This window comes from Populus nigra, chromosome 17 (genome assembly GCF_951802175.1).
Source record: "Populus nigra chromosome 17, ddPopNigr1.1, whole genome shotgun sequence".
In the NCBI taxonomy this organism is placed as follows: domain Eukaryota; kingdom Viridiplantae; phylum Streptophyta; class Magnoliopsida; order Malpighiales; family Salicaceae; genus Populus; species Populus nigra.
The window spans coordinates 3,292,095-3,305,703 of NC_084868.1; the positions used below are offsets into that span (position 1 = coordinate 3,292,095).

A 13,609-nucleotide genomic window follows, 5' to 3' on the forward strand; every position below is an offset into this window, starting at 1 on the left:
TTTTGATATTAAAATGATCTAAAAATACTAAATAAATATGAGTTTTAAAAAATAATTATTTTTAAAATAAAAAATAAACCGCCACAATATCTATTTTTTACAAGAATCAAAACTCAATTTAATTACAAGAGATGTAGTTCAAGTGATAGCCATTAAAAACTTATATAATTGTTAATTTCAAGATTAGTGGGATTAGTCAAGAATATGTGTAATTAATCTTAGTAAACACAACTAAAAAAACACAATCTTAATTTAATTTGATGCCGACAAATCCATGATCAGAAATGAGGGTGGGAGTATTATGAATGTGATAGTGGTCTATCATGATTCCATGAGTATCGATGGGACAAGCACACTGAGATCGTGAGATCATAATATATTAATATTATATTATTATTTTTATGATTTCCAAACATTTATTTTCAGTATTATATTACTCTCTCGTTATTTCATTACATATATCTATATGTGTGTGTGGGGTATCACGATGTAGAATATGTTTTTACAATATTTTTTAATTAAAATAATTTATTTAATTGTTTTTTTTAATCTTAGACATTAATATATCTAAAATATCTAAAAAAATATTACTATGATTTTTTAAAACAAAAAAAAATTAAACAGGAGGTTGAAACACGAAAACCATTCTACGATGATTCAAGAGGTTGGTAAAACTTGGTTCTACATCTCTACCATCCTATCCTATGATTTATAAATTAATCATTCAGACAAGTTAATATTTAGTGATAGTTCCTTCTGCTGCGGTAATGTTTTTTTTACGTTTTAAAAATAATTTAAAGAAAATTTAAATTTTTTTTCTTTACTATAAATTAATATTTTTTTGATGTTTCTAAATCAGTTTAATGTACTGATATTAAAAATAATTTTTTAAAAATAAAAAAAATTATTATTTTAATATATTTCTGAATGAAAAATAATTATAATTATACTCCCAAACATGCTACTACATGCTCTTTGCAAATGTATTTGAGCTTTTAGTGGAATTTTTTCTTTATTATTTGCAAATTTAATTTCTAATATGCACTATATTGTGGAGGCTTGAAAAAAAATGAACAGATGGGTATAGAAAATGAATCCTCCAATCCCGTGATATCATCTCAAGTGACAACCAATTAATGAGTTAAAATACCTAGTATAGTTATAAAATATTTAATAAATTAACTTGTTAAATTCATGATTCTTATTATAAAATCAAGATAATCTAATAAAAATAAATATGATATTAATTAAATCATAAAATTAAAAAAAAACATTGAAAAAAAAACAAAGCAAATGCTTTTTCTATAGAAACACACTAAAACATGTAAGTTTTAAATCATCGTTAATAAATTATTTATGATAGAAACAGTTTTAATTGAATAGCTATGAGTAGGTATTTTGAGGTTTTAAAATGACCATTTGAAATCCCAAGAAGGCCTGGACCAACTTTCAAGGAACACTTATGCTATGATAATATTTTAAACATGGTCGTTTTGAGAAGATTATTCTAATTCTTTTTTTAATTATTATTTTAAACTTTCAAGTCAATGTCTAGAAAATTTATTAATTTAGAAAAAAAAATACATCTCAAGATGGTTCATGTGCTTTGTACTTCTTTTAAAGTATGGTTTTAATTGAAACAAAAATCGGGAATTAGTAGTATCATTCTCATGTACACCAGCAAAAGTTAAAAGAATATATTTGGGAATGCGGTGCAAACCGTATTTCTAAAAAATTAAATTTTTTTTGGTTAAAATTTAATATGATTTGTATGTTTTGGATCGTTTTGATGTACTGATATCAAAAATAATTTTTTTAAAATAAAAAAATACCGTTGACATGCATTTCAGCATAAAAAATTATTTGAAAAACAACCACTACCATACTGCCAATCACCCTAAAAAAACATGTCATATTTTTCATAAATTCACTCTTGATTTGGGTTCTTCACCGCAACAAATTAAGTCAAATTTCCAAAATAAAAAATTAAAAAAATAAAACAAGTGTCTCATATTCAAATACATGGGGTGGATTTTGTCATTGTCAGTCTCTGACCGTCAACTTCTTTTAGGATTCGTGAGCTTTGCCAAACGCACAAGAGCTAGTGCATGTGTGCTGTTGCTACTCATCCATTGCTCCCAATTTTGACCTTACAAACGGGGTTGGTGAATTTATTTTCATTTAAAATTATTTTTTTTAAATAAAAAATATTTTAAAAATCAACAATCATCATATTCTCAAAACCATCGTAAATATCAAATACCAAGCACTAAAGAGAATAACAGTAAAAGGGTTTGATTTTTTTTATTTTCTGAAAATGTTTTATTTTTAAAATGATTTGGGAAAAAATATATTTGATTGATGATAGTATAATTATCGAGAATCAAATTAAAAGCATCTAGAATATATAATTTCCTCCCAAAATGGAATAATCTTCTCTCGGGGAAGAAGACGACAAACAAGCCCCGATCTGTCCTCGCAAGTGCCAAGCTCAGTAGGCGAAGACACGGAAAAGGAAGCACAAGAGGACACAACGTGCAAGCTTGCAAATTTCCGCGTTGATTTTCACTTTGGTGCCCATTTTTTATTGGCCAGTTAGGCACCGTCTCGTACACGAAACTAGGTGGATTCCGACAATATAACTATAATGCATCCAACGCATGAATCACCCGCTCAACGTGATGGCATCACAGTGAAGTGAACCCATGATTTCTCCTTCACGTTAACAATAATATCAAGAAACCAGCTTGTAGTTTCGACGCACCAAGACAAACCTCTATTCGCAAGTCAAGATGATTTCTCCTTCAATGTTGATTCAATTTATAAATTAGAGTTTTGGACTTGAAATATTTAGGATTTTTCAATTATTTTAATTTGTTGATGTAAAAAATTAAAAAAAAATCAACTTGATGCATTCTAAAGTATTTTTAAATAGCACGATGCACCACGGAACTAGACATACACGAGGAAACCTTAGTATAATTTTTCCTAGACCCAATCCCTGCAATAAGAGTGTGTTTGAAATTGTAGTAATGGTGGTGGTTTAAAGTCTTTTTTGTTTAGAAATGTATCAAAATAATTATTTTTTTAAAAAAATATTTTTAATATCAGCATATCAAAAAGATCTGAAAACATAAAAAAAAATCTAGTAAAAAAATTGAAATTTGAGGGAATGCGGTTTCCAGCGCGTTCCCAAACATGCTCTAAGAGTTCCATGTTTGTTGAATTTGACTACATCTTAGTGAGTGTTTGGAAGTATGGTAGTGATTATTTTTTAAAGTGCTTCTCGTTTGAAAATACATTAAAATAATATTTTGTTTTATTTTAAAAGAATAATTTTTGATATTAGGATATCAAAACCATATAAAAACACAAAAAATAATTTTAAATCACAAAAATACACGATATCTTATAGCTAAGTCACTGTATTGTGAGATTAATCTACGAGTCATTGAATAATCTGGATCGATTATTTTATTTGAAATAATATCATATCAGTTTTTTCTAACCATAAGAGTTTTATTGAACTTGGTAGGGTTTGATCTGGAATGAAATCTATTATAAATTAGATTTCGGTTGAACTAGTTACCGGAACGGCTGAATTTAATAAGGGCTAAGACTATAATGGGTCCCATGACGGCAGCGATGAGTAATGTCTCATCGTCCTAGCAATTAAAGATGGAATACAACGGATCTAAATTATGGAGGTGCAGAAGTATACGTCATCAATTTGCGTACGGCAAGAAGATGGAAGGCTGAGAATAGGTGCCACGTGTCGGTTTGAAGATTCTGGTTGAGGTGCGGAGTGTCAACTGTCAAGGGATGTGTACACCGCTCCGCGTATAATCTAGACAAAAAGAGAGAACGAGTCGGAGGACACTTAAAGGAAGAAAATGTTTCACGTGAAATGTCCTAACTACCCTTCCCCTTCCCCTTCCCCTTCCCCTTTCCCTCGAGTATATGATAATTACTGTTTTGAATTACTATTTTGTTCACATGTCCCTGTATATATAAATTATATGGATTGTGTCATATCTTCTAAATTATACCTGTTTATATTTGTATTTTAAAAGTGTTTTAAAATTTTTTTTATTTTTTTTTATTTTAAATTAATATTTTTTGGTGTTTTGAGATCATTTTAATGTGCTGATGTCAAATAAAAATTTAAATTTTTTTAATAAATTTCTAAATTAAAAACATTTAAAAAATAATAATAACTACACTTTCAAACAAGCAGGGAGAGGATGGCTTAGCTGCTGTGAAACTCTTTCTAATTCATTTTGAATTAATAAAAAAATATTATTTTTATATATTTTTAAATAAAAACATTTTAAAAAATTACTACTGTGCAAAAAATCTTCTTCTTAGCTACAATTTATTAGTTAGAATTAGGGTTGACTAAAAATCTACAGGTCATCAAGCTTTCAGTTTAATTGATGTTGTGGTCTGTCATGAGAGTAAAAAGGGTCTTTGATGATTGCTTGTTGTGATGTGATTACAAATAATCAAAGCAATTAATTAATTAATTAGTGCATAGTTAAATTATAGGATGGTGTTAATAATTTTTTTTTAATTATGAAAGATGGATTGGTGAGGAGACAATCAATACCCTTCTCGGAGAGGAGTTTTGCTCTTCAAGCAAGGAGGGTAAAATTTAATATTTAGATAGCATTTGGTATGATATAAAAAAAAATATGCGAATTATTATTGAAAGAGTAAATATTAAAGGTGTAAAGAAAAGGAAGAGGTGTTTTACTCTTTATATAATACTATTTACTAGAATAATATTTTTTTCTTTTTAATTTTAATTTCATCATTAAAATTTAAATGGATTTAGGATTGAAAATTTATTTTTTATGGGGTTATCCTAGATTTATAACTTGGACTGCGAATTTAATGAGTTAATTAACTCTAGTTTTTTTCTTCTATTTTTAATTGATTTTACCCTTTCAATTTTATCCTTTAATATTAGGTTGATTGAAAATTAAGTTTTGTGGTTTGTTTTGATATATTTTTTATGATGTTATTCTCATGTCATGATTTGAGACATGAGTTTGATAAATCTTGACTTGAGGTTATCCCCCCCTTAATTTTATTTTTTTAATATGTTGTCGTATTAATATTTATGAAAAAAATCTCATCTTAAATATTTATCTTAAGTTAAACTATGTTTTTACTAGTCATCCAAGTTATCATTGAACCAACCAAGACGATTGAGATACACTAAATTAATTCTTATATAGCTTAATTTTTTTTACCGAGAGAAAATATAAGCAATATCTAGATATATTTTTTGTGTTGAATAAAAATATAATCTTACCCTAGGGCGAAATGATCTAGTATAGTTACATAAAGTGGAAGAGAGGTTATAAAAAAATGGAGTGACATTGCTTGCTTGCCTAATTGAAGAGTGAATTTTACCCTCCGTCATTAAAAAAATAAACCCCCAATTTATGGGTAATCACCGCATTCCTCGATATATTTTATGATACATAAGGTTATTGACAGAGTCCCATAAAATCGAATGGTATATATTCCTCAAAAAATAACAATACATAAAGTGGTGACCAAGGTAATTATCATTTTTAACGCTAGAGCTTTTATAGAGAGTATAAAAAAGAATTCAAAATATGAATTTATTATTTATTAAAAATTAAAATAGAAATTAATGATCTAGAGTCATGGTATTTTGCTGGAGTTTTATTTTCTTAATGCACTTCGTTTCTAGAAATTTGAGAAAAAACGTGACGGTCAATATGGTTTTGTTTTGGTAGTGTGTCATTTCAACTAGTGGTGGACGCCTCCCCACTTCTAGTTTTAGCTTGATTTCGTCGGGTGTAGTTATAATTATGTTTTAAAATATATTTTTAAAAATGTATTAAAATTATTTTTAATATCTATGTATTAAAATAATTAATTTAAATAAAAAATAAAAAATATAATTTAAAAAAAAAAACTTTTAGCATGTAAAAACAAACAAAGAAGGAAGGGAACAACCCATGCCAATTTTCACATGAAGCTTCGTCAAATAAAATAAAATAAAATGGGGAACAAATCGTAATTGCTTCAAAAGGTAGCCAAGATTATTTTACCTTAAATGATGGTGCTCTTCACCAAAAGATTACTCTAACTATGTATAAAAATAATTAAAAAAGGATTTAAATGATGTAATTGTATCTATAGTTGCAGCCGCAAACAATTAGCGTGTGAAGGAGGTTAGCTAATTTGTTATTGAAGATAAATATACTTTTGAAGAAATTATTTGTTTTGTTCCAAGGAAATATTTTTTAAATTCTCACATTATTTCTTTAAAATATTATTTTATATTTTATCTGTAAAATATTTTATTTTACAAGAAAACTAAGTCAATGGAAGATATTTTATAGCCAATCTTTAAATTTAATATATTTGTTGAAAAACAGTTTTAATTTATGAAATTTTATAAAATATTATATGAATAATAATTCATTTACAATATTATCTAATTATTTCAATCATAATCACTATTATAAATTACATATCTAGCCATTGATCGAAGAGAATAGAAATTCATTACAAGTATTCTATTTAATTATTATTTTTCTCACATTTCCTTTCCTTTCCTTTTCTTTTAAATTGCATATATAGCCATTAATTGATGTATATATAATTAATTACTTTTGAAATTTCATGATCAAATTTGTTTACTAAATTAACTTAAAAATAAGAATACATCTTGAAGTAAATCTTTTTTGCGCGTAGTGGTATGATTTATTACACGAAAAAAAATTTGGGTTTTCTGTTTTAATTGTTTCTCATATTTTATTCTTTCTATATAAATTAAAAGAACATAATTGCGATTGAAAATTCACCATCCATTTCTCAATCATTTTATTTTTTTATGAATTTACTGAAAAAAACAAAACAAAATAAGTATTTTTATGAATTTACTGAAAAAAAAAAAAGGTCAATTTGGTAAACTACACATTCCGTCCAATAACATGAAAAAACCGATATATTTATAAGTCAATGAATCAGAGAAGACAGTGTGCGTGTCTGAGAGAGAGAGAGAGAGAGAGAGAGAGAGAGGAATAATATAAATCGAAAACCAAAAAACCAGAAAAACCATTACACACCTCTACTGTCCCTTACATTACGGCCTTTCTCCCTCCCTCCCTCCCTCCCTCCCATCCCAGCCAGAAACCGCACGCGCACACGTCCAACACCACCAAAAACAACAACAACAAAACGCAAATCTCCGATCTCTCAAACATTTTGCCACTTATGACCACCTTGTCGTCCGGTGGTCCCACCGGTAACTCCGCCAATGCCAGCCCAAGGAACCACTCGGGTCCCACTACAACTAGACGACGCGTTGATGTCGCCCCCTCCGACAGAACCTCTAACTTCTCTGATTATAATCACGAGTTCTCTGACGAAGAAGACAATCTTAACGGCTCTTCCACTTCTGGGGGCCCCCACCTTTATTATCATTATCATAATCATAGCCACCACCACCCCGTTATAAAGTATCTTCTGCTTCGCAGGAAGTTGTTCTTTTTTGTGCCGGAGGCGTGTTTGCTTGGGGTGGAGGACTTGACGGCTACGATTTCACATGGTTTGAGATCCGGCAAGAACATGGGTCGTAAGATATTCGGTGTTTTATTGTTAATGGCGGTTCTGTCGGTTTTTCTGAAGGTTTTGTTTTGGAGTCGAATGGAGGAAAACAGTCATGAAAATAGTAATTTAGTTCTTTTCAGACATTTTAAGGATGATTGGGCGAGGGCTCAACGTTCCATCATCGACCACCACCCTTCCATTTCCACACCCCTTGTCGACAAGCTTCCTCCTGTAAGTCCTTTTTTTACCACTTCCCTTTTGTTTGGTTCCTGGAAAAATAAAAAAGAAGGAAACTTTACAGCCTATACTTTTCGTGTTTTTCTTCTTATTTTTTATGGATGAAATTTGAATCAACGATTATTAATATAAATCTGAATGTATTTTATGAATCTTTAATTGTATTGTGCCAAGTTTTTTGTTTTTTTTTGGAATATATTAATTCTTTAAATTTATATCTAACAATAAGAGTATGAATCTAGAAGTTCGTTGTGTATTTATTTATTTTTCTGTTAAGGGTTGAGTTGAAAATGGGAAAAAAGGGAATATGCGTTGGTGGTGAATTAGGAATGGTATGACCATCTTTTGGTATTCTTTTTTACTCACAAGAAAATGGATGGCAACCAGAGAAGCATTGAATTTTCCAGTAGAGAGGTGGCTTTGACCATTATACTGCGTGTAAATGGGCTGCTTTAATTTGTGTTTGAGATTGCTTTTTTTTTTTTTAAGAGATTTATTAAAATAATATATTTTTTTAAATTTATTTTTGATATTAATATATAATTTAAAAAAATAATTTAAAAAAAATAAAAAAATTTCAATGACCGTTAGGTTTTTTTTTTTTTGTCTGACTTGGTCTTTCCATGGCCGTTGTATTAATGATCATGAATTTTTGTCTGTATGCATGAAGAAGCACTCTGTCTTTTCAATTATCTTGAATGTCTTTTATTTTTTCTTGTTTGCAGCAGACTCCAAAAATTTGGATGAAACCCAATAGCGACAACTTTTACAAGTGCATAGCTCCGGCAAGAAGTCAAACAAGTATGTTCTTAGCTCCTGTATTAAAAACTTATTAGTTGTACCTTGGCACTTGATGGATTCTTGACTGTTTTTTTTGAAAATTTCAAATTGATCTAGGACCCAGGAAAACAAATGGTTACCTTCTTGTTCATGCGAATGGTGGATTGAATCAAATGAGAACAGGAGTAAGTTTCAGTATCCACGACACCCTAACTGAGTTTGATATCATAGAAAGCAATTCCAGTTGGTGCTGATTTGCTAATTTTTATTGATGTGCAGATTTGTGATATGGTTGCTGCTGCAAAGTTAATGAATGCAACTCTTGTTCTTCCTTCTCTTGATCGTGAATCGTTTTGGACGGATCCAAGGTATCCTTCTATGTAATTCTAACTGGTGTGCAGTGGTCAAAACTTCAACTGGTTATAATGCTGAAACTAAGCAATTTTGCAATCCCTTTCAGCACTTTTAAAGACATTTTTGACTGGAGGCACTTTATGGACGCATTGAAAGGTGATATTGATATAGTTGAGTATTTGCCACCCCGTTATGCAGGCAAGAAGCCCCTTGAAAGGGCACCTGTTTCGTGGTCAAAGGTCTGAAAACAATATATGCAATTTTCCTTGAATTACCATAAAACCTCCTCTGATATTGGAATCATAGCTTTGGCTGCTTCATTTTCAGGCTAAATACTACAGAGAGGAGATGGCTGCATTGTTGAAGAAGAACAAAGTTATAAGGTTTACCCACAGTGATTCACGGCTGGCTAATAACGGCCTTGCAGCTCACATCCAGAGGCTAAGATGCCGTGCCAATTATGAAGCACTCCGGTATTCAAAGGAGATTGTGGATCTTGGGAAGAAACTGGTTGATAGACTAAGAAATAACAGCGAGCCATATGTTGCTTTGCATTTAAGGTACGTATCTACTGGTTCTATCAGCTTTCACTTTACAGGAAAAATGCACTATCTGATTTCACAAGGAAAAAAATAGCCAACTTACCAGCTCAAATGTTGACTAACAGATATGAGAAAGACATGCTTGCATTCACCGGCTGCAGCCACAACCTTACCGCAGAAGAGACTGATGAGCTAAGGGACATGAGGCATAAAACTCCGCATTGGAAGGAGAAGGAGATTGATAGTGAAGCGCGACGGCTCCAAGGTGGATGCCCGATGACTCCTAGAGAAGCAGCTATCTTTCTCAAGGCAATGGGCTATCCATCCTCCACAACTATCTATATAGTTGCAGGGCCGATATATGGAAGTGATAGCATGGCACCCTTCCTTGCAGAGTTCCCAAATGTGTTCTCACATTCTAATCTAGCAACCGCAGAAGAATTAGAACCTTTCAAGCCGTATCAAAATCGTCTTGCTGCCTTGGATTACATTGTGGCTCTTGAAAGTGATGTCTTTATATATACTTATGATGGAAACATGGCCAAAGCTGTTCAGGGGCATAGGAGGTTTGAAGGATTTCGAAAAACTATAAATCCAGACAAGTAAGATAACAAACTCACTCTTACATTCACGTTGAATTTTCATCTTTGTTGGAAGTTGCACTTTTAAAATCAATCTAATGATAGAATGCATATGATTCCAGACGAAATTTTGTTGCGCTGATTGATCAGTTGGACGAGGGTACCTTATCCTGGGAAGAATTCTCTTCACAGGTTCAAAGCTTACATTCAGACAGGATTGGAGCACCGTACCGGCGGCAGGCTGGCTCATTTCCTAAGGAGGAAGAGAACTTTTATGCAAATCCTCTTCCTGGATGTGTATGCAACAGTTCCCAGGATAAATTTGTGAGCCCTAAACTTGTCCATAAAGTAAAACTAAAGAACAGGGCTGCATTGAATAGACAGGGGTTAAGCTTGAATTTGTAGCTCGTGCAGTGGACTATATGATATTCATCATTACTTGAAACGTGGCAGCGTGGTGTCTGCATGGAGCAGCTTTTGCCCTGACAGGGGATTGTAGGAGCTGCCGGCAGGGTCAAGAAGTCTTAAGGTTTCTCATGTGACAGGACAGGTTTTTCTTTTTCATTAGACAGAGGATCGAACGAGCAATTACGGGAGAAGCAGAGAGAGTCGGGCATAATTCTTAGGTGAATCATCGCAGTTACACACACATGTGCAGAGAGATAATTTAGCCAGTTACAGATTATATTTTTTTTTCCATTTATTGATTATTTATTCCTTTATACAAAATTAGATTTTGATTTATCCTTCTTGGCGATCAAATTCAGCTGTGAAATCAGGCGTCGTTGTAAATTGGATGTGATAAATATTACTCATGAAATAAAATTATTCGGAATGTTCATAGCAATGCTGAGGAATGTGAAATTTTTTTGTGCTTTTCAAGGAGAAATAGTGATGTTCTATCAGTTATAAATTTTTCAGAGAGTAACTCCACATTCATACAACAATTTCGCAGAATTGCCTCTAGCAATCTTTATTGTTTCGCTTTACTTTCTTTGTTTTTTTTTTTATATATAAAAAATCTCCTTTATTTTTTTTAATTTCTTTCTTAAAATCAATCAGCTATATTAATATTAGAAGAATCAAGATAGTCATGAACTAAAAAGAAAATAGAACAGAAAAAATAAAAATACGATATAGATTGTTTTTTAAAGTGTTTTTAATTTGAAAATGCATCAAAATAATATTTTTTTTAATTATTTTTTATACCAGTATATTAAAATGATTTAAAAATATAAAATTAATTAATTAATTTTAAATAAAAAAATTAAATTTTTATAAAATATTATATAGGTATAAATAACTAATGATGTCTGCTGACATGAGAGTTTGCAACTAGAAAATATTGTCATTTAGAAGTGTATTATGGATTCTAATAGTATAATAACGCTTTTGGCCTTCATTTTGTTAGATAACTGAGTTGTTTTAGGAGGGTATTTTGGATTTTCTGCCCAGGAAACTCACAGTTTTTTGCCCTAATTTTAGTTAATGGTTGACATGGCTTCTCCACCACCAAGTCTTTTAAACTTCTTTTCCTTCTTCCATATCCTATGGCAATATTTTTGGTGGTCATTTCTCAAGCCCTCCCTCTCTTCTTCTTTCACAATAGATATGAAAAAAAATTAGGGCAAGCCCTGCAAAGCATCTAAGAAATTAGGGTTAGAGAGAAAGTAATCAGAAAATGCTTTATGATTAAAAAAAATGGCAAACCCTAATTTAGCTCTGGGTAAGCACTGCAAAGCATCAAATAAAAACATTATTTAATTTTTAGCAACCGATTTGACAAAAGAGAGCACCTCCAAAAATGCAATTATGCGAGGGCAATGAGGCATAAAGCTATATTTGGTCCGCTAAAGAGGCAAAAAAAGAAGCCGACTACCCATCATTGTTTTTTCTTGATTCTTTTTTTTTCCCTTCATATTTCATTAGTTGATGGTGATGGTTTTTTTGTTATTTTACAACTTTTGCTTTTTGAGTTTTGATTTCTTATCAATAAACATTATCAAATGATTCATTATAAGTATTGATTAAGTTTATTACAAGGTCTAAAATTAAGAAGATAAAAAAAAACTTAAAAGTTAAGGTGTTTGGGTTAAAAAGTTGTAAATCTGCCACATTAAACATTCCTGTATTTTTAGAACATATCTGGAGCTTTAAGTGGAATTTTACCATGATTTTAATTGGGCTAGAAACTACACATCTTTAGATTTTCATCTTATATAGTAGGTCCAGCAAATCACCTAAACGAGAGAGAATGACATGTTTGAAATTAAACTTGAAATCTACCAGCAAATAAGGAAAGTAAAAATATAATTGTTTTTCATATGATTTGTGGATCCTTACAAGATAATGATTTAATTATATATGAAATTCTTATTTTGAAAGGACTTTTTACTTTTTAAGAAGATCAATTAGGCAAAAAAATTTATTTTGCAAGAATTCTTTATGCAATAACAATCTTTATTATTCAAGGAAATAAGAGGCGACTTTGAGCTTTTTTCCTAATGAACATCTTTACACTAAAAAATATAAATTTTGATAAAACTATTAGATCAAGTTTTATAAGCCTGAAACTGAAAAAATCGAATCGAACCCAAACCGAAAAAAACAAGCCACGCTGGAAAAAAACCGAGCCGAATTGATTTGAGCCGGTTTTTGTCCCAAAAAAACCGAACTGAAACCGGTAGGTTTCAACCGGTTTTGGTTCGGTTATTTTATTTTTTAAAAATTCGATTTGGTTATTTTTTTTTTGATAAAAACCGAACCAAACAAAAAATAATCACCTCTAATTAGGATGAATTGAAATAAATAAGTTTAGTTTTGATTAGGGAAGAATCGAAAAATAAGAACTCATAGATATAAAAAGTAGGTTCACGGGGATAATTAATCCCAATTGAAATACTTGAATTTGGAATGATTTGATCGCGTAATGAGAATATAGCTTAGGTATAAGTTAGTTTATATTACATGTAAAAAATTCAACTAGAAACCCATGATTTCGTAGTGCAATGTTCGGTCAAACAAAGGAGGAATGAAGAAATAAAGTAAATTTAAGTAGTAAGAGGAAATGAAATAAAACAAATGAATAATGTAGACTACAAGAAAAGTTTCATGAAAAGATCAAAAACATCACATTAGGACCAATTAAACCTAGGATATTGACCTAGGAATAGAAAAATAAAAGAGTTTATGGTCATAATGAATTGATGAGAATAAATGGAAATTTAGGGTTACCTAATTTAGGGTTATTGAGTTTTTTTCCCATGTTTATCTGTAGAATAAAATTAGAATTCTCAATACCATCTACAAAATTTAATGGTGAGAGTTAAGTCCCAATGTAAGAAAGTTTTCTAGGGTTAGAAACAACTTTTGTCATTCATCTCTTACAAGTTTATGAATTGTGTTTTGAAAGAAAAAACTATTGAGAAATTATAAAAAATGATGTTATGAAAGAATTGAGAAGGAATATTTCCCAAAACTAAAATATGAAAGAAAATCACATCCTCCTTTTCCTTT

At 30.5% G+C, this 13,609-nt stretch overlaps 1 protein-coding gene across 2 annotated transcripts; it reads left to right on the forward strand.

Moving 5' to 3' along the window:
• The first annotated feature begins 7,033 nt into the window (after window positions 1-7,033).
• Window positions 7,034-10,940, forward strand: LOC133676506 (O-fucosyltransferase 19-like). 2 transcript variants are annotated; one of them, XM_062098179.1, is made up of 8 exons: window positions 7,034-7,830; window positions 8,562-8,637; window positions 8,734-8,801; window positions 8,896-8,984; window positions 9,077-9,209; window positions 9,298-9,530; window positions 9,638-10,114; window positions 10,216-10,940. In XM_062098179.1, exons 1-8 carry the CDS (start codon window positions 7,264-7,266, stop codon window positions 10,496-10,498), a joined length of 1,926 nt encoding a protein of 641 aa, XP_061954163.1. In that variant the 5' UTR covers window positions 7,034-7,263; the 3' UTR covers window positions 10,499-10,940. The 2 variants fall into 2 exon arrangements, with proteins under 2 accessions (XP_061954163.1, XP_061954164.1); XM_062098180.1 differs by having other exon boundaries at window positions 8,565-8,637.
• The last annotated feature ends 2,669 nt before the right edge of the window (window positions 10,941-13,609 follow it).